The sequence below is a fragment of the Leptodactylus fuscus genome, chromosome 3, assembly GCF_031893055.1.
Source record: "Leptodactylus fuscus isolate aLepFus1 chromosome 3, aLepFus1.hap2, whole genome shotgun sequence".
Lineage (NCBI taxonomy): Eukaryota > Metazoa > Chordata > Amphibia > Anura > Leptodactylidae > Leptodactylus > Leptodactylus fuscus.
This window is the reverse complement of record NC_134267.1, coordinates 191178240-191196427: the sequence shown is the minus strand read 5'-3', so window position 1 is coordinate 191196427 and position 18188 is coordinate 191178240. Positions and strand designations below refer to the sequence as shown.

Sequence of the window (18188 nt, the reverse complement as noted above, 5' to 3'; positions counted from 1 at the left end):
ATTACAAGAAATCCATAAGCTTTTGCTATTGTGGCCTAAACCCAATGTAATTGTTTTTCATCTAGAAGGTAATGACCTTGCTAAGGTGAAAACTCTGAATTTAATGTGGCAAATGTGGAAGGATCTGGCTTTAATCAAGTGCATGTTCCCTGATGAATTGCTGATCTTTTCAGAGATTATACGTAGAATGGTTTGGTCAGGAAAGAGTCTGTTTATTTAGATAGAATTAGAAAAGGCTGAACAGGCCAATGTTCAAACACTTGCCCTCCCTGGGAGGTCTTTTACAGACATACTGATCTTGAAGGTGTATTACCTGGGTTTTACAGATCGGAGGGTTTCCACTTATCTCAAATAGGTATTGATATCTTTAAGTTAAGTTCATAAACCTCAATAGAAAATGGTGTGTGATGCTTTGGGGAAGGGGGGAGGCCTTTTTAAGGCATGGCTTGTGGGGCGTTTAGTCCCCCAGCTAATGTTAGGGGGACAGGTTCAACACTGTTAGGGTGCAGAATCAGCACGTACAAAGCAGATCCCATTCATTTCAATGGGAGCCAGCATACGTGCGCTCCCCATTGAAATGAATGGGCTGCTTTTTTCCCTATTGGTTTCAATGTGATACGCGCCAATGAATGGGCCTAGTCCAGAGGAGGGAGTCCCTTCAGGCCGAATTGCGAGGCGACTTGGCCTGAAGAATGAGCGTCTCGCTTCTTTTTTCCAGGAGTCGTTCTAAGCACTCCTTAAAAAAAAAAAATGGAGTGTGCGTACAAAGACATACCACTTCACTCCAATGTCAGGTGGCTAAAAAAGTGCATGAAAGCTTTGTCACCCTTGGTTCACATCTGTGTTTAGTAATCCGTTCAGGCAGTCCACATGGGGACCCCCGAACAGACTACTGAACGCATTTGCAATTGGTGTGCAGTGACCCCATAGACTATAATGGAGTCCGTGTGCTTGCTGCACGCTGCCTACACAAATCATGAGGGCAGGAAAGTAGATTGTGAAGTACTTTCCTGTCCGCCTGTTCTGTGCGGAGATCTCGCGGCAAGCATATGGACCCCATTATAGTCTATGGGGATCCGTGTGCTATCACTGCACACCGCTTGCAAAGGCGTTCGGTAATCCATTCGGGGGTCCACATGCAGACTCCCCAAACTGATTACCGACGCAGATGTGAACGAGGCCTGAGCAGCATTGATGTAATCAAAACCTCTCTTGTTGAAAAAGCCCAGGATTATCCAGAGCTAGAGCATGTCCAGTGGCTTGAAAAATGTATGGTTTTGATAGATATTACATCACACTTGAATGAGCTCAATGTCTGGACAAGCTGTAGCTAATGGAGCTGTATGAGACATGGAAAGTATTTCCACTCCCAAACTTCATATTTATATGGAAGATACAAAAAAGGGCATATTTGGCTATTTCAAGCACTTGAGAGGGTTTTGCACTCGACATTTATTCAGCACACGCTGGGTTCACACTAGCATTCAGGTTTTCGTCCTTCAGGTCTACATGGGGATCCAAAAACTGGAAACCCTGTCTGCTTAATAAAGTACTTACACTGGGAAATTCACAGACCTCACACTTTAATGGGGTCAGTTGGGTTTCTGCCAATTTTATATTGAGCCCAGCAGAGAAAAAAAGTCCTCCTTGCACTTGAACTGGTCTAGAAGGCTAGTGACAGCTAATATTTGTATGTACATGAGAGAGCTACAGACAGAATTCTCCAAAAGATTTCAAGATTTTCAGAAATATGGCCGATGTTTTCCTTTCTTCTACATCCAGACAAGCTGAATATGAATGACATGGACTTGCCAGCTTTTGAATGGATGAATATGAATTCCTTTGAACTGCAACTTATTGACTTCCAAAGCTCCTCCCTGTGGACAAAGAAAATGTGCAGACCCTTTTTAAGTGTTGGGACCAGGGAAATTTGACTGAAGAAAATTGCATTGGTGATGCTGTCAGGGTTTAGGTCACATACCTGTGTGAGTAGATCTTATCACATATGAATTGTATCTTATGCTCCTCAAGATTACTACAGAACATTCCAAAGCTTGCATTCAGCTGATCCATCACCACAGATGGATCGTCTTTGTAGACAATCAATGACATTCTGGTTTGTCTTGTTTGACTTGCATGTACGAGTCGGCAACCTTACAATTATTGGCCATTGGAAACTGAGTAACTTATCTTTGATTTTTTTTTTTTTTAATTGGGACACTTGTTGTAGAACATGGTGATCGTCCAATCTAATAGTCATCCATGTTGTTGTGAACATTTCCTTAGTTTTGGTAAATTGTTCCCATATGGCAAGACCAATAATAGTAGAGAGCTAGAGCATTAGGTGGCCGGGCTAATGAAAAAAGAAAGAAATAAGCAGTAATAGAAAATCCTCAGAGATTTTACCGGACCTCCTGAACTCCTGAACCACAACTAAGTTTACAAAGAGGAAATCTGTTGTAAACCTAAAGCAAAACTTTTTACCTCTTCACAAACCCACCGCATAGTCCATCAGTGTTGCTATCGGTTTGATGGCTAGACCAATGAGGCATGCTGCATTCATTATTCCTTCCATCAAATGTGACTGAACTGCTGCTGAAGGCCCTGTTACTACAGTGTGAACTGAACCTATACTGAATGAAAAGGTGTATAAAAAATAAAATGTATTGATTTCTTGTATTAACTTCTATAAAAAAAAATTAAAACTTGGATTATAAAAAGCACAACCATAAAACCCTGTCTGAAAACTGAAGGGGATTTTGTCAAAATATTGCTAAGGGGGCGTTCACACTTGTGCTGTTGTCTGCCCTTTGTCATTCCACTGAAAAGCCAGGAAAAATTGCTTGGGGACGGCTTGCTGGCAGTTTAAAAATCCATTCATTTCAAAGCAAACCGCCAGTGTCTGTATGCAGCAAGTCCGCTGTGAAACCGGTTTTATTTTGTTTGGGTTTTTTTGCACAAACACAAACTTTGACATCCAGGAATATGTGTCCGTGCAAAAAAAAAAAAATGGTTTGACGCCGGAGAGGCTGCATACGGACACTGGCGGGTTTTTAAGCTGACCGCCAGAAAGCCGTCCCCAAGCAGTTTATTTGCTTTTCTGCAAAATCAAAAAAGGCGGATAGCAGCCCAATTGTGAACGCCCCCTATGGCTACTTTCACATCAGAACCAATATTTTTGCTTTATTGTATCAATGCCACACAAAACATGCCACTGCAATAGGATCCGCTGGGGGTTCATCATGTTACTGGACAGAATGATGCATTATCTTGCTTGCCTGACTATTTTGTCTTGGGCTCTGTTCACATCTGCATCTTACCATCTATTTTTAACTAAAGCCACAATGCAGTGTCAATCCATTGTATGAAGGATTCCATCAGAGTCCAACATAGGGACGTGGAGTTAGTCAGAGACTTGGGGTCGGGATCAAAGTCAGCAAAAAATTATCAGTTTCCGCTCTGCTTTGTAATAAAATTATGAATTAACTTTAATTATATTATACAATTTTTAATAGTGTAATTAGTTAGATATATAGTCTGTTACATATTTACTTTCATAGGAATTCAATCACTAGCTGTTTAAAGAATTAGAGGATCTTTATTGCTTCTATCTGACCATGGCTGTCAGACATTTTTGAATGTAACAGAGCAGGAGTCGTAGTCGGACTGTAGAAAAATAAGGGAGCTGGAGTCGGGGTTTGGCCTATAAAATCCAAAGCCTTGGTCCGGCAGAAGCCAAAGCCAATAACTTCCAGTGGGGTTTGTTGGGGTTTTTCCTTGGGGCCCTTTGTTTTGATGGGAAGAAGATCACTGCCAAGAAGCACAGGGCTAAAAGTCTGAGAATGAAGACAATAATGACAATGTCTGAGAATGAAGACAATAATGACAAAGCTCATGTCTTTATTGAAATACTAGAGATAGAAATGATCAGATATGTTATATATAACATCCCATTAAAAAGATTTGACTTGTAACAAGGTGAAGAACGTGAAAAATCTTGACGATTCATTGATGCGGTGAATGTTTCAGTCAGATGTAAAGCACTTTTACATTTTGTTCTTGGGGCAGTGCTGCAGAGCATCGCGCAGAGCACTCAAAACACGTTCTACATTTGCTTTAGTTGAGTTGTAGCCCATAAGACCTATCCGGAGTACCTACAATATAAGAATACATTATGGTTATCTAGTACATACACAGGTTTTCATTCACAGCTGGACAATGCAAAGCAAACAGTTGTATAATAACCAAGAACATACAGATCTCCTCTACATACTGCAAAGTGACCAGCGCTGAGGCTTTTAATCCCACATGTCAGTCATTGCTGCAGGGTACATCCATGAAATGTATGGGTTGAAAGCTGCAGGAGACCTGCTGGGCCCTAACTCTTCTTGTATTAGGCGATGATCAGATCTGTGTAGGATTCTCTGTTTGGAGCCTCAAGTGCAGAGGCCGTTAGTAAGATTCCTTTAAGCCTGACTTTTTGTACAACAATATTAGGAAAAAATAAGACACCAGATAGACACCACTACAGTCAATGTGGTTCCTTTAGATCCATTCTTGTCTGTCATTTTTTTCATTCTTCTGATACTGCGACGGACCAGAATGGACAGCACAACAGATGTGAATGTGCCCTTACAAGACAGTATAAAAGATTTGTGTTTGCAAGGATATTTCTGTAAATCCAATTAGGGATATACAAGAAATGTTAGAAAAAAAATTAATAATTTTGAGAAAAACATTATCTGCTGGAAATCATTTATCATCTACTGAATTGGTTCCCCACCAGTCATTAGAATTGGAGTCCCAAGATGTGGCTTACTTGGTTGTCTTCATCAGACTCAGATTTTAAGTGAAGCATCTATGCACATGGGAGATGAGCGCCACATAAATGCTTTATGACAGTAAATGTGAGGCCGCCATTCAGTTGTTAAGAAAGCGTAAGATGTAATTTCCCAGTATTTTATAAAATAATCTGATAAGTCTCTCCATTCCTAATCAATGACCCCATGGAAATCTGCCTGCGGTATACAGGCCATTGTAAAACAACTTGGGTTTGCTGATTGTCTTGGGAATTTTAAGGGAGTCTGAACCAATGATGAGTCGGGGGTGTATCTCAGACTACATTTAGGCACTGTAGCTAAACTGTAGACCTAGATCACAGCTCATCCCTAATAGAATGAACCTAAAAGGCAGCCAAGCAGGAAGTTGTGTGTGAAATAAATAGCAGGCAAACATGCCTGTTGACATTGGCTTGCATTTCACTTTTGACCTCCTGAATGGAGGTTTGCTTTTAACTGCTTTTACAGAATAGTGCTTGTTGCTAAGATCAAATATACACCCTTGTATTAATGGTTCCTTATGAAGGTAGACTCCATGTAGTATGTACTGGGGTAAACTTGATTTTTTTTTTCTTCCTTCGCTATTAAAGGGAGTCTGTCTGCAGGGAAATGGTTATGCAGTTAATCCCAGTACCTTGTGATATGTAAATAAGTATGATGTGCTTTAGGATTGGAGCAAACCCTGCCCAACTCCTGCAGATGATTGACAGCTTCCATCATTCCTGGGCATCCCTGTACAGTGGCACTACTGAGATCACCCAATGTCCCTCCTCACCAGACCCATGCCAGTATTTGTGGTATCCCTGCAGTCTACATATCAATATCAACCTACCACTGGTCATGCCTGGTACTGTTCATCCTCAGGATCAGTCATCAGAATCAGATCAATGGGGGTCTAACAACTGGACCCTGTACTAGTCAGCTGTTCCAAGCATCCTCTGGCACTAGACCCTGTACAGGGGATGGAGCTGGAAGCACAAGGCTTTTTCCACTGTTTAGAATCCATGCTGGAGTACTGCAACTCTGCCCCCATTAAAATGAGCAATGGTTGGAGATTTCTGCTTCTGGTTCCATCCTCTGTATAGGTTGTGGCAACCAGAGGAGCGATGTAAGGCCCTGGTATCAGACCCACACCAATGTTATCCTGATTATAGGTCACATATCTGCTGGCGGTTTCTGGAAGCAATTCTAATAAGACATGCGGCCACTTTTATTGCTACCACTGCATCTAGGAGGTCATTTTGAGTGTGTGTGTGTGTGTGTGGGGGGGGGTTCTTGTAGTGACAATGAGGGAGCTGCCAGGTTGCTGTGTCAGCCAGGAGGTTCCTGGACTTCGCATGATAGGTCGTGAGTATCAAAAATGACCCCAAGATCGTAACCTCCCTTTAAGCCACATTGTAGAAACGCAGAATTTTACCCATCACAGAAATAAACATGTTTTTTTACAGCCCTAGCAAAGTGAATGAGATATTATTTAATCGCATCCCCACACTGCAGGAAAAAACACTGCTGAAAATGAAGTATTTTAATTTTACTTGCTAAAATGCTGAGTTTTTTAGAACTCTATTGGGAGGCTTTTTTGGAGGCTGATTTTGAGGCAGATTCAGTGTCAAAATCAGCACCAAAAAACTCTGCGTGCACTGACCCTTGGATTTATATGGAGGAGGTAAAAGTGCAAAACACTGCAGAAAAGCAGCATGTTTTTTTTTCCATATTTTTAGATGTTTTTTATATATGCTCTTAGCTTAAAGGGGCTTTTCATCCTATAGGTATTGATACATTAGATATTCACTTGGGGGTGGAGCTACAGTCATGGGGAATGGCCACTACACAGTGTACAGAGCTGTGTGATTCCTCCTCTGTAGACTGTGCTGTACCCATTGTGGGAGCATATGGTTTCAGCTGAACAGTGTGGGTGCTAGGTGTCAGACACCACCAATCTGATATTGATGATCTATCTCTAGAATAGTTTATCAGTATCTAAATCCTGGAAAACCCACTCAATTTCTTTAGTTTCTTGTAATACCTTTCCAGCAGACGGACCCAGCCCACCAGTGATTTCAATGCTGTGATTCTTCATGAGATATGAGATGATGTCTTTCCAGTCATATCCCTCCGGCACGCAGACTGTTGTCACAGTGGGGAGTCGTAACGCCTGTAATGAATACACTGTTAATATTGACAAGCTATAGCGCTTACTAGAGCAGTATATACTAGTATATACTAGTTCATGCATGGACCGGGGCTCAAACTGATCACTTTGAGGCATGTTCAAACATGGTAAGTGGTGTCAACTAAGTGAAAAGTCGCTTAGCAAACAAACGGTAAGCTAAACTGTTAGGGAATATAACACCGATTACTCTTAGCCCACAAAAATACATCTTGGAATTATAGAAGATTTTTCTACCATGAAAGATTCACATTTTACTAGTTCTGTGTTCGGAATTCATGTGTGACATGATATTAGTAATGGTCTATGTAATTCTATCTATAGGAAATAACATAAAGCGTGGCATCATCCTTAAACAAATACAGATATAGCAATGTTTGACTTGACTTTCTGCAATGTGATAACTTTCTGTGCTGTGTTATCCTATCTCAAAAGATAACAAAAGCCATTGAAAACCCTTTGAAAGAGTTGAGTGAACACTGTGCCACAATGGGAGTGATTTATTAAGCAAAGAGCACCAGAATACTGGTGTAATTTGTACCAAAAAGCCATCTAGCTTACTGTTTGCCACATTTATCAAGTGTTTGAGGCCGGGGCCCTGCATTGCGAATACGTAGCATTTGGACCGCGTTTTACCTGCGGGCAAAAAAATGCTACATATTGCAATACCTGAATAGTGGATGGGATTCTAGCTAATCCCATCCACATATTGTAGAAAAAAATCCGCAGAGCAAATGCAGGACAGGAATCAACATGGTAGTTTAAGATCAGGTTCACATCTGCGCTGGACCAATGTTTTACAGGTTACACATGGTCACGGAGGACCCTTTGACTATAATGGATCCACCATTTCAAAACCGAAATTCATGCCGAAAAAACCCTGATCATATACCGTAAGTGGATTTTGAATTACATAAAATTAGGCAACATAGTTTGTGTGAATCCTCCCTTAGAAAATGGGAGGTAAACCTGTGCAGATTCAGGACAAAAAATTATGAAAAAGTGAAGGTGTAGCAAAGTTGATACTATGACTAGAGATGAGCGAACACTAAAATGTTCGAGGTTCGAAATTCGATTCGAACAGCCGCTCACTGTTCGAGTGTTCGAATGGGTTTCGAACCCCATTATAGTCTATGGGGAACATAAACTCGTTAAGGGGGAAACCCAAATTCGTGTCTGGAGGGTCACCAAGTCCACTATGACACCCCAGGAAATGATACCAACACCCTGGAATGACACTGGGACAGCAGGGGAAGCATGTCTGGGGGCATAAAAGTCACTTTATTTCATGGAAATCCCTGTCAGTTTGCGATTTTCGCAAGCTAACTTTTCCCCATAGAAATGCATTGGCCAGTGCTGATTGGCCAGAGTACGGAACTCGACCAATCAGCGCTGGCTCTGCTGGAGGAGGCGGAGTCTAAGATAGCTCCACACCAGTCTCCATTCAGGTCCGACCTTAGACTCCGCCTCCTCCGGCAGAGCCAGCGCTGATTGGCCGAAGGCTGGCCAATGCATTCCTATGCGAATGCAGACTTAGCAGTGCTGAGTCAGTTTTGCTCAACTACACATCTGATGCACACTCGGCACTGCTACATCAGATGTAGCAATCTGATGTAGCAGAGCCGAGGGTGCACTAGAACCCCTGTGCAAACTCAGTTCACGCTAATAGAATGCATTGGCCAGCGCTGATTGGCCAATGCATTCTATTAGCCCGATGAAGTAGAGCTGAATGTGTGTGCTAAGCACACACATTCAGCACTGCTTCATCAAGCCAATACAATGCATTAGCCAGTGCTGATTGGCCAGAGTACGGAATTCGGCCAATCAGCGCTGGCCAATGCATTCTATTAGCCCGATGAAGTAGAGCTGAATGTGTGTGCTAAACACACATTCAGCACTGCTTCATCAAGCCAATACAATGCATTAGCCAGTGCTGATTGGCCAGAGTACGGAATTCGGCCAATCAGCGCTGGCTCTGCTGGAGGAGGCGGAGTCTAAGGTCGCTCCACACCAGTCTCCATTCAGGTCCGACCTTAGACTCCGCCTCCTCCGGCAGAGCCAGCGCTGATTGGCCGAAGGCTGGCCAATGCATTCCTATGCGAATGCAGACTTAGCAGTGCTGAGTCAGTTTTGCTCAACTACACATCTGATGCACACTCGGCACTGCTACATCAGATGTAGCAATCTGATGTAGCAGAGCCGAGGGTGCACTAGAACCCCTGTGCAAACTCAGTTCACGCTAATAGAATGCATTGGCCAGCGCTGATTGGCCAATGCATTCTATTAGCCCGATGAAGTAGAGCTGAATGTGTGTGCTAAGCACACACATTCAGCACTGCTTCATCAAGCCAATACAATGCATTAGCCAGTGCTGATTGGCCAGAGTACGGAATTCGGCCAATCAGCGCTGGCTCTGCTGGAGGAGGCGGAGTCTAAGGTCGCTCCACACCAGTCTCCATTCAGGTCCGACCTTAGACTCCGCCTCCTCCGGCAGAGCCAGCGCTGATTGGCCGAAGGCTGGCCAATGCATTCCTATGCGAATGCAGACTTAGCAGTGCTGAGTCAGTTTTGCTCAACTACACATCTGATGCACACTCGGCACTGCTACATCAGATGTAGCAATCTGATGTAGCAGAGCCGAGGGTGCACTAGAACCCCTGTGCAAACTCAGTTCACGCTAATAGAATGCATTGGCCAGCGCTGATTGGCCAATGCATTCTATTAGCCCGATGAAGTAGAGCTGAATGTGTGTGCTAAGCACACACATTCAGCTCTACTTCATCGGGCTAATAGAATGCATTGGCCAGCGCTGATTGGCCAGAGTACGGAACTCGACCAATCAGCGCTGGCTCTGCTGGAGGAGGCGGAGTCTAAGGTCGGACCTGAATGGAGACTGGTGTGGAGCGATCTTAGACTCCGCCTCCTCCAGCAGAGCCAGCGCTGATTGGCCGAATTCCGTACTCTGGCCAATCAGCACTGGCTAATGCATTGTATTGGCGTGATGAAGCAGTGCTGAATGTGTGTGCTTAGCACACACATTCAGCTCTACTTCATCGGGCTAATAGAATGCATTGGCCAGCGCTGATTGGCCGAATTCCGTACTCTGGCCAATCAGTGCTGGCCAATGCATTCTATTAGCTTGATGAAGCAGAGTGTGCACAAGGGTTCAAGCGCACCCTCGGCTCTGATGTAGGAGAGCCGAGGGTGCACTTGAACCCTTGTGCACCCTCAGCTCTGCTACATCAGAGCCGAGGGTGCGCTTGAACCCTTGTGCACACTCTGCTTCATCAAGCTAATAGAATGCATTGGCCAGCGCTGATTGGCCAATGTATTCTATTAGCCTGATGAAGTAGAGCTGAATGTGTGTGCTAAGCACACACATTCAGCTCTACTTCATCGGGCTAATAGAATGCATTGGCCAGCGCTGATTGGCCAGAGTACGGAACTCGACCAATCAGCGCTGGCTCTGCTGGAGGAGGCGGAGTCTAAGATCGCTCCACACCAGTCTCCATTCAGGTCCGACCTTAGACTCCGCCTCCTCCAGCAGAGCCAGCGCTGATTGGCCGAATTCCGTACTCTGGCCAATCAGCACTGGCTAATGCATTGTATTGGCTTGATGAAGCAGTGCTGAATGTGTGTGCTTAGCACACACATTCAGCTCTACTTCATCGGGCTAATAGAATGCATTGGCCAATCAGCGCTGGCCAATGCATTCTATTAGCGTGAACTGAGTTTGCACAGGGGTTCTAGTGCACCCTCGGCTCTGCTACATCAGATTGCTACATCTGATGTAGCAGTGCCGAGTGTGCATCAGATGTGTAGTTGAGCAAAACTGACTCAGCACTGCTAAGTCTCTGCATTCGCATAGGAATGCATTGGCCAGCCTTCGGCCAATCAGCGCTGGCTCTGCCGGAGGAGGCGGAGTCTAAGGTCGGACCTGAATGGAGACTGGTGTGGAGCGATCTTAGACTCCGCCTCCTCCAGCAGAGCCAGCGCTGATTGGTCGAGTTCCGTACTCTGGCCAATCAGCGCTGGCCAATGCATTCTATTAGCCCGATGAAGTAGAGCTGAATGTGTGTGCTTAGCACACACATTCAGCTCTACTTCATCAGGCTAATAGAATACATTGGCCAATCAGCGCTGGCCAATGCATTCTATTAGCTTGATGAAGCAGAGTGTGCACAAGGGTTCAAGCGCACCCTCGGCTCTGATGTAGCAGAGCTGAGGGTGCACAAGGGTTCAAGTGCACCCTCGGCTCTCCTACATCAGAGCCGAGGGTGCGCTTGAACCCTTGTGCAGCCTCGGCTCTGCTACATCAGAGCCGAGGGTGCGCTTGAACCCTTGTGCACACTCTGCTTCATCAAGCTAATAGAATGCATTGGCCAGCACTGATTGGCCAGAGTACGGAATTCGGCCAATCAGCGCTGGCCAATGCATCCCTATGGGAAAAAGTTTATCTCACAAAAATCACAATTACACACCCGATAGAGCCCCAAAAAGTTATTTTTAATAACATTCCCCCCTAAATAAAGGTTATCCCTAGCTATCCCTGCCTGTACAGCTATCCCTGTCTCATAGTCACAAAGTTCACATTCTCATATGACCCGGATTTGAAATCCACTATTCGTCTAAAATGGAGGTCACCTGATTTCGGCAGCCAATGACTTTTTCCAATTTTTTTCAATGCCCCCAGTGTCGTAGTTCCTGTCCCACCTCCCCTGCGCTGTTATTGGTGCAAAAAAGGCGCCAGGGAAGGTGGGAGGGGAATCGAATTTTGGCGCACTTTACCACGTGGTGTTCGATTCGATTCGAACATGGCGAACACCCTGATATCCGATCGAACATGTGTTCGATAGAACACTGTTCGCTCATCTCTAACTATGACCTATCTATAAACTAAAAGGGAAGATTAGAGAAGACATTGCATATCAAATAAAGACTGGATTTAAAAAATCAAATAAGTTGCATGGTATTACTTACTGGGTCCTTAACAAAGAGTTTTAGTCCTAGATCTTCTAATCCTTTGTGAAGGCTCAGAGTGTTCTCACGGTGAAGCTCCCAAGAGCGTTCTAGACCCTGGAAACAGGCAGAAATTAATATGCAGAAGCGCCAATCTGAAATCGATATCCTACATCATATAGATGAAAGGAATTGTGCTGCAGTGGAAAATTCTCAACATCTTACGTGATTAAATTTATTCTTTGTATAGTTAACAAGTTAAACTGTTTTCTTTTTCAGGTTTTTTTTCCCCAAGATCCACATTCAATGGGGAAAATTTTTTAATTGTTGAATGAATAGGGCCTAAAAAAAGTGAAAGGTCCTCTTTAATAATAATATAATACATTTTATTTATATAGCACCAACATATTCCGCAGCGCTGTACAATTTGTACGGTTCAAATACAGACAGAAAGATGCATTACAAAGAAAGTCATTTCACACACTGGGACTGAGGGTCCTTCTCGCAAGAGCTTACAATCTATGAAGTAGAGTGGGTGACACAAGAGGTAGCAGGGGCGGCATTGCTTATGCAGAGGTCAGACACTTTTGTAATAGAGACACACAACGCGTTTCTGGCTACAAAGCCCTTTCTCAAGTGTATATATTTCAATCCACAGTGGGCCAGAGCTCTGGCCCACTGTGGATTGAAATGTATACATTTGAGAAAGGGCTGTGTAGCCAGAAACGCGTTGTGTGTCAATAAAGGAGTATCCACCGTTTATACCAGGCGAGCGCTGTCTCTTCCTTGGCCGAAACCTTTTGGGGGCTGGTCCGCTTTTCCTTGCATCTATACGTCTGAGTGACGCCTACAGCAGCTGCCTTGGACCCTAAGCATTGGGTGTTACGAGCTTCTTGAGTGTTGTGTCATTACACAACCTCCCCAGGTGAGGGGGCATTTGTCCATATGGTAATAGCCCATTATTGAAACTTATTACACGAGGATCCGCTCGGTGTGGTCTCTCCTCTTCTCTTTACTTTTGTAATAGAGGTGACTGTCATTACACAAACATAAAACTTTATGAGCCGCAACAGTGGTGTCCTTTAACATGTGGATGGAGCTTGGACCTATAAAGTTATCCTGAGATGGCATCATATCATGTGGGGAAATGTGGGAGTGGGGACAGAGGAGGGTTAAATTTTGGGGATTCTAATTATAGTATGGAAGGGTTTACATTAGAAATTGTGATAGGCTTGTCTGAAAAGATGCGTCTTTAGTTTGCGCTTGAAGCTGTAGAAATTGGGAATTAATCTGATTGTCCGGGGTAGAGCATTCCAGAGAAGTGGTGCAACTCGGGAGAAGTCTTGTATACGAGCGTGGGAGGTTCTGATAATAGAGGATGTAAGTGTTAGGTCATTGAGTGAACGGAGAGCACGGGTTGGGCGGTAGACAGAGATGAGGGAGGAAATGTATGGAGGTGCGGTATTATGGAGAGCCTTGTGGATGAGGGTGATAACTTTATATTTTATTCAATAATGAATAGGCAGCCAATGTAGCGACTGGCACAGACCAGAGGCATCGCTGTAGCGTCTAGTCCTCTTTAAAACATTCTAGCTATACAATTGTCAAAGTTCACCCACACTGTCTGAATAACTGTTCTTCTTATTTTGCATTTTACTTAAAACCAGAAACTATTGCTAAAAAGAAAAATGAAAGAAGCTGGCCTGTACCATAGACACTCTACAAATTCACCCTATACTAAAGAATTTAGCATTTTGTTTGAAGAACACCCTACATGTCCTGAGATAAGAGGAGGAAACAGATTTATCATGGAACAACTCTAAAGAGCAGAGAAATTATAGAAGAAACTGGACAGTGTTACCAAAAAAAGAGAATGAAAGAAGCTGGCCTGTACCATAGATGCTCTATAACTTAATCTATATAGAAAAATTTAGTTTTACTTGAACACCCTTCAGGTCCTGAAATATGGAAAAAAAAAAAGTGTTTTTTGGACTGTTCATATGAAGTGTCAGTCCACAGCAACACAAGTAAGAGAATTGTTCAGTTAGTTTTTCAAAATCCTAATGGCCACACAGTAGTCAAAATTCTCATATGCACTCTGCGGGGAACTTTGCTTTTGTTTTCTTTGCGTTTTTCTATGCATTTTAACTGTTTACAACCTTTTTGAATGCATTAAATCTTTAGAAACTATCTCTTTCTGTTGGTATTCATCTTAGTTCATTTCTTATATTCACAAGAAGAATAAACAGAGTCACTGGAGGACAACCATGATGAGCAGAGATCACAAGATATAGAAGAGAAAGAAAACAAAAAAGGATCAGATGTAGGATCCCCTTAGGAGGAGGAATCAGAATTATTGCAGTACAACTCTGATGAGCAGAGAGACTACATTAGAAATTGGAAAGTATTACCAAAAAGAAAGAAGCCCATACTATATACACTATGCAAATTCACCCTGTATGGAAGAATTTTTCATTTTACATGAACGCCCTACAGGTCACAAAGTATAAAAAATCTAGACTGTTTCAAAAACATGATAGTTTACAGTGAAATCCTACTGGCAACACAATAGCAAAGTTCACACATACTGTATACTCTCTGTGTAATTGATTTTCTTTGCTTTGTTTAACTTTTTATGCATTTGAACTTTTTGCAGTCATTTTGTGTGCAATAAATTTTCTGTTTTCATCCTACATGGGGTCTTACAGACACGGGAGGATGAAGCAGAACCATTGAGGGACAACTCTAAAGAGCAGATGAATTATATAAGAATCTGGACAGTAGTACCAAAAAGGAAAATGAAAGAAGATGGCCTGTATCGCAGACGATCTATAACTTTATCTATGTTTTACTTGAAGAGCACCCTACAGGAGGTTCGGTGGACTATTCATATGATGTGTTAGTTTATAGAGAATTGTTGAGTTAGCTTTTAAAAATCCTAACGGCCACACAATAGTCAATGTTCTCATATAAACTCTTTGGGATCTGTTTTTCTTTGCTTTTTTTCTATGCATTTTAACTTTTTGCAACCTTGCAACTATTCTTCTTTGTTTCTTTCTACACATTTTTGCTTACTATAACCTTTTTAGCGTTCATTAAAACTTTTTGTTTTTGTCCTACTCCATGAGCTCTATCTTTGTCATCACTTGCCCTTCTCTGAGGTCACTGATTGGCCTCATCAGTCAGGAGTGGCTGGGATTTCCGCCACACATCTTCACTGGACCGAGAAGACCGAACTGTGCTGGAGCATTGGGGAAAGGGGAGTATGATTTTTTTTTTTTTTGACCTCTTTTGGCCTATTTAAAGAAGAGTAAAGGTAATGTTCATTTTGCCCACATAACTCATTTAATACCTTTCAGGTCCCAAAATATAAGAAAGAGGTTTTAGGACAATTGTTAAGCTAGATTCTAAAATTCCTAACAATTAGACAATAATCAAAATTCACACAACTTTCCGTGAAACTATTTCTCTTTGCCTTGCTCATCTTTGGATTTCTTTCTATGCATTTAACATTTTTGGAACCTTACTATGTGTATGTAATCTTTTTGTTTTTACCCTATTCCATGGGCTCTATCTGTTTTTAATAGTATTCATCTTAGTGTATTTCTTGTATCCAGGGGAAGAAGAAACTGAATTATCAGAGGACAACACTGACGAACAGAGGGGTATATAAAAAAACTAGAATGTATTACCAAAAATAAAAGTGAATGAAGTTGACCTGCATCACACTATACAAATTCACCTATATTGATGAGTTTTGCGTCTTAGTTGAAGAACAATATACAGGTTCCGAAATATTAAGAGATTGTCTGGCCTCTTCTAGCAAAGTGTTAGTTTACACTTAAAGGGGTTATCTGTAGAGATGAGCGAACACTAAAATGTTCGAGGTTCGAAATTCGATTCGAACAGCCGCTCAATGTTCGTGTGTTCGAACGGGTTTCGAACCCCATTATAGTCTATGGGGAACAGATACTCGTTAAGGGGGAAACCCAAATCCGTGTCTGGAGGGTCACCAAGTCCACTATGACACCCCAGGAAATGATGCCAACACCTCTGGAATGACACTGGGACAGCAGGGGAAGCATGTCTGGGGGCATCTAACACACCAAAGACCCTCTATTACCCCAACATCACTGCCTAACAACTACACACTTTCCACATTCAAAAAAACCTCTATCAAAGTGGGAAAATACCTGGAAACCTTCTTTACTCCCCAAATGGATGGACACAAACCCCAATTTAAGCTCAACAAACAGTAACAACCACCCCTTTAAATCACGTTCCCCATGACAACCACAAATGGAATAGGCAATGGGAATTCCAAAAGCCCTCACCCTTAACTGTCATTTTGAGTGTGTGTGTGTGTGTGTGTGTGTGATGTGGTAAGACCTTCCAAAATTCACTTTTCTAGCCCTTAACATGAGCCCTTCCAAACAAAGTTACATGACCTTAAGCTGAGCTACCAGCAGAGATTGAGGCCCTTGGCATGAGTAGAGCCTTGCACCAGCAGTGTTTTTGGCACTTAGGGTGAGTTGAGCCTTGTACCAGCGTGTGTCCCTTAACATCAGGCGGGCCCTAAGTTCTGCGCTTTGCACAAAAGTTCCACATTAACTAGGCTGAATGGTACAAAGATTAGTAGGCCCGAGAACCAGGAACAGGTCTTGCAATGGCTGTCGGATAACGCTTAAAGCACATTGTCCACCAGCCAGTCAGCCTCTACCTCCTCTTACCCAACAGTCTTGTCCTCCTTCCACCCAAAATTCCCAATCTTCCCAGAACAATAACCCCAACTGTCCCTGCTCCCCAGAGCTGTTCTCCCTTCCTTTGACTGTACCGCAACCTGCCCCTCCATTTCGCGATTCCACGGACCTAACAGACGAGTATCTGTGTCCAGATGCTCAAACACTAGAGTCTCCTCCATTCCATCTCCGGTCGATTTGGTGGCGGATGACCAGCAACCCACCCTCATCGACGACGATGAGACGCAGTTGCTGTCAGGGCAGCCAGTTGACATGCGCATTGTGCAGGAGGAGGAGGCGAGACAGGAGTTGGAAGAGGAGGTGGTGGACGACGAGGACACCGACCCCACCTGGACAAGGCAGATGTCAAGCTGGGAAAGTAGTGTGGATGTTGAGGCAGGTGCAGCACCAAAAAGGGTAGCTAGAGGCAGAGACATGTCCAGAGGCAGAGGTCAGCTGCTTTGCCGAAGCCAGGCCAGACCCGGAATGTCCGAAGATGTTCCCTTTTGTACCCAGCCCAGAAAAACTCCCCCATCGAGGGCACGTTTCTTGAAGGTGTAGAGTTTTTTCAAGGAATGCGCCGAGGACAGATATAGTGTCGTCTACACAATTTGCCTCTCGAAATCGAGTAGGGGCCCTGAGAAGAGCAACCTGTCCACCACTTCAATGCACCGTCATTTGGAATCCAAGCAATGGAATCAGTGGCAGGCAGCAACGGCAGGACAAACGTCGCCCGCCGTTCATGCCACTGCCTCTGCTCACAGTGCTGGCGATGCACTCCAGAGGACGAGCCAGGACATCACTTCATCTGCCTCCGCCACTTTGTTGACTTCTCCCTCATCCTCCCCTGTTTCTGTCTTATCTCCTTCTCCTGCACCATCAAAGGCACCATCAGGCGCTTCTTTACAACAACCCACCATCTCTCAGACATTGGAGCGCCGGCAGAAATACACCGCTAACCACCCACCCACGCAAGCCTAGAACGCCAACATCGCTAAACTGCTGGCCCAGGAGAGGTTGGCGTTCCGGCTTGTTGAAACTCCCGCCTTCCCGGACCTGATGGCAACTGTGGCACCTCACTATGCCGTCCCTAGCCGTCTCAACTTCTCCCGGTGTGGCGTCCCCGCCTTGCACCAGCACGTGTCACTCAACATCAGGTGGGCCCTTAGTTCCGCGCTTTGCTGCAAGGTCCACTTGACCACCGACACTTGGACAAGCGCCTGTGGTCAGGGATGCTGCAGTGCTTATCTTTAATGACAGGCAGGGTGAATGTGGTGGAGTCTGTTCCCCGGGTGCAAACTGGGGTGGCCTATCTCCTCTCCCAGGCCAAAATTCATGGCAGGAGTAGACTGAAACCCTACGACGCTGCAACCTCCACCACAGCTACTAGCGGCAAACGCTAAAACACTGGTGTGGGGAGACGTCAGCAGGCGGTGCTGAAGCTCATCAGCTTGGGGGACAGACAGCACAGTGCCTCCGAGG

General features: G+C 44.0%; 1 protein-coding gene across 2 annotated transcripts in view; it reads right to left on the bottom strand.

Annotated features, from left to right (window-relative positions):
* Window positions 1–3908: 3908 nt before the first annotated feature.
* The window catches only part of AGXT (alanine--glyoxylate aminotransferase), a 40496-nt gene continuing 26216 nt past the window's right edge, over window positions 3909–18188 (bottom strand). For both annotated transcript variants that reach the window (XM_075266755.1, XM_075266756.1), the window contains exons 9-11: window positions 11989–12084; window positions 6865–6993; window positions 3909–4154 (exon numbers count right to left, since the gene is read on the bottom strand). In XM_075266755.1, the coding sequence (XP_075122856.1) occupies window positions 4047–4154; window positions 6865–6993; window positions 11989–12084 (333 nt within the window). In that variant the 3' untranslated portion in view covers window positions 3909–4046. The remainder of the gene's footprint in view (window positions 4155–6864; window positions 6994–11988; window positions 12085–18188) is intronic.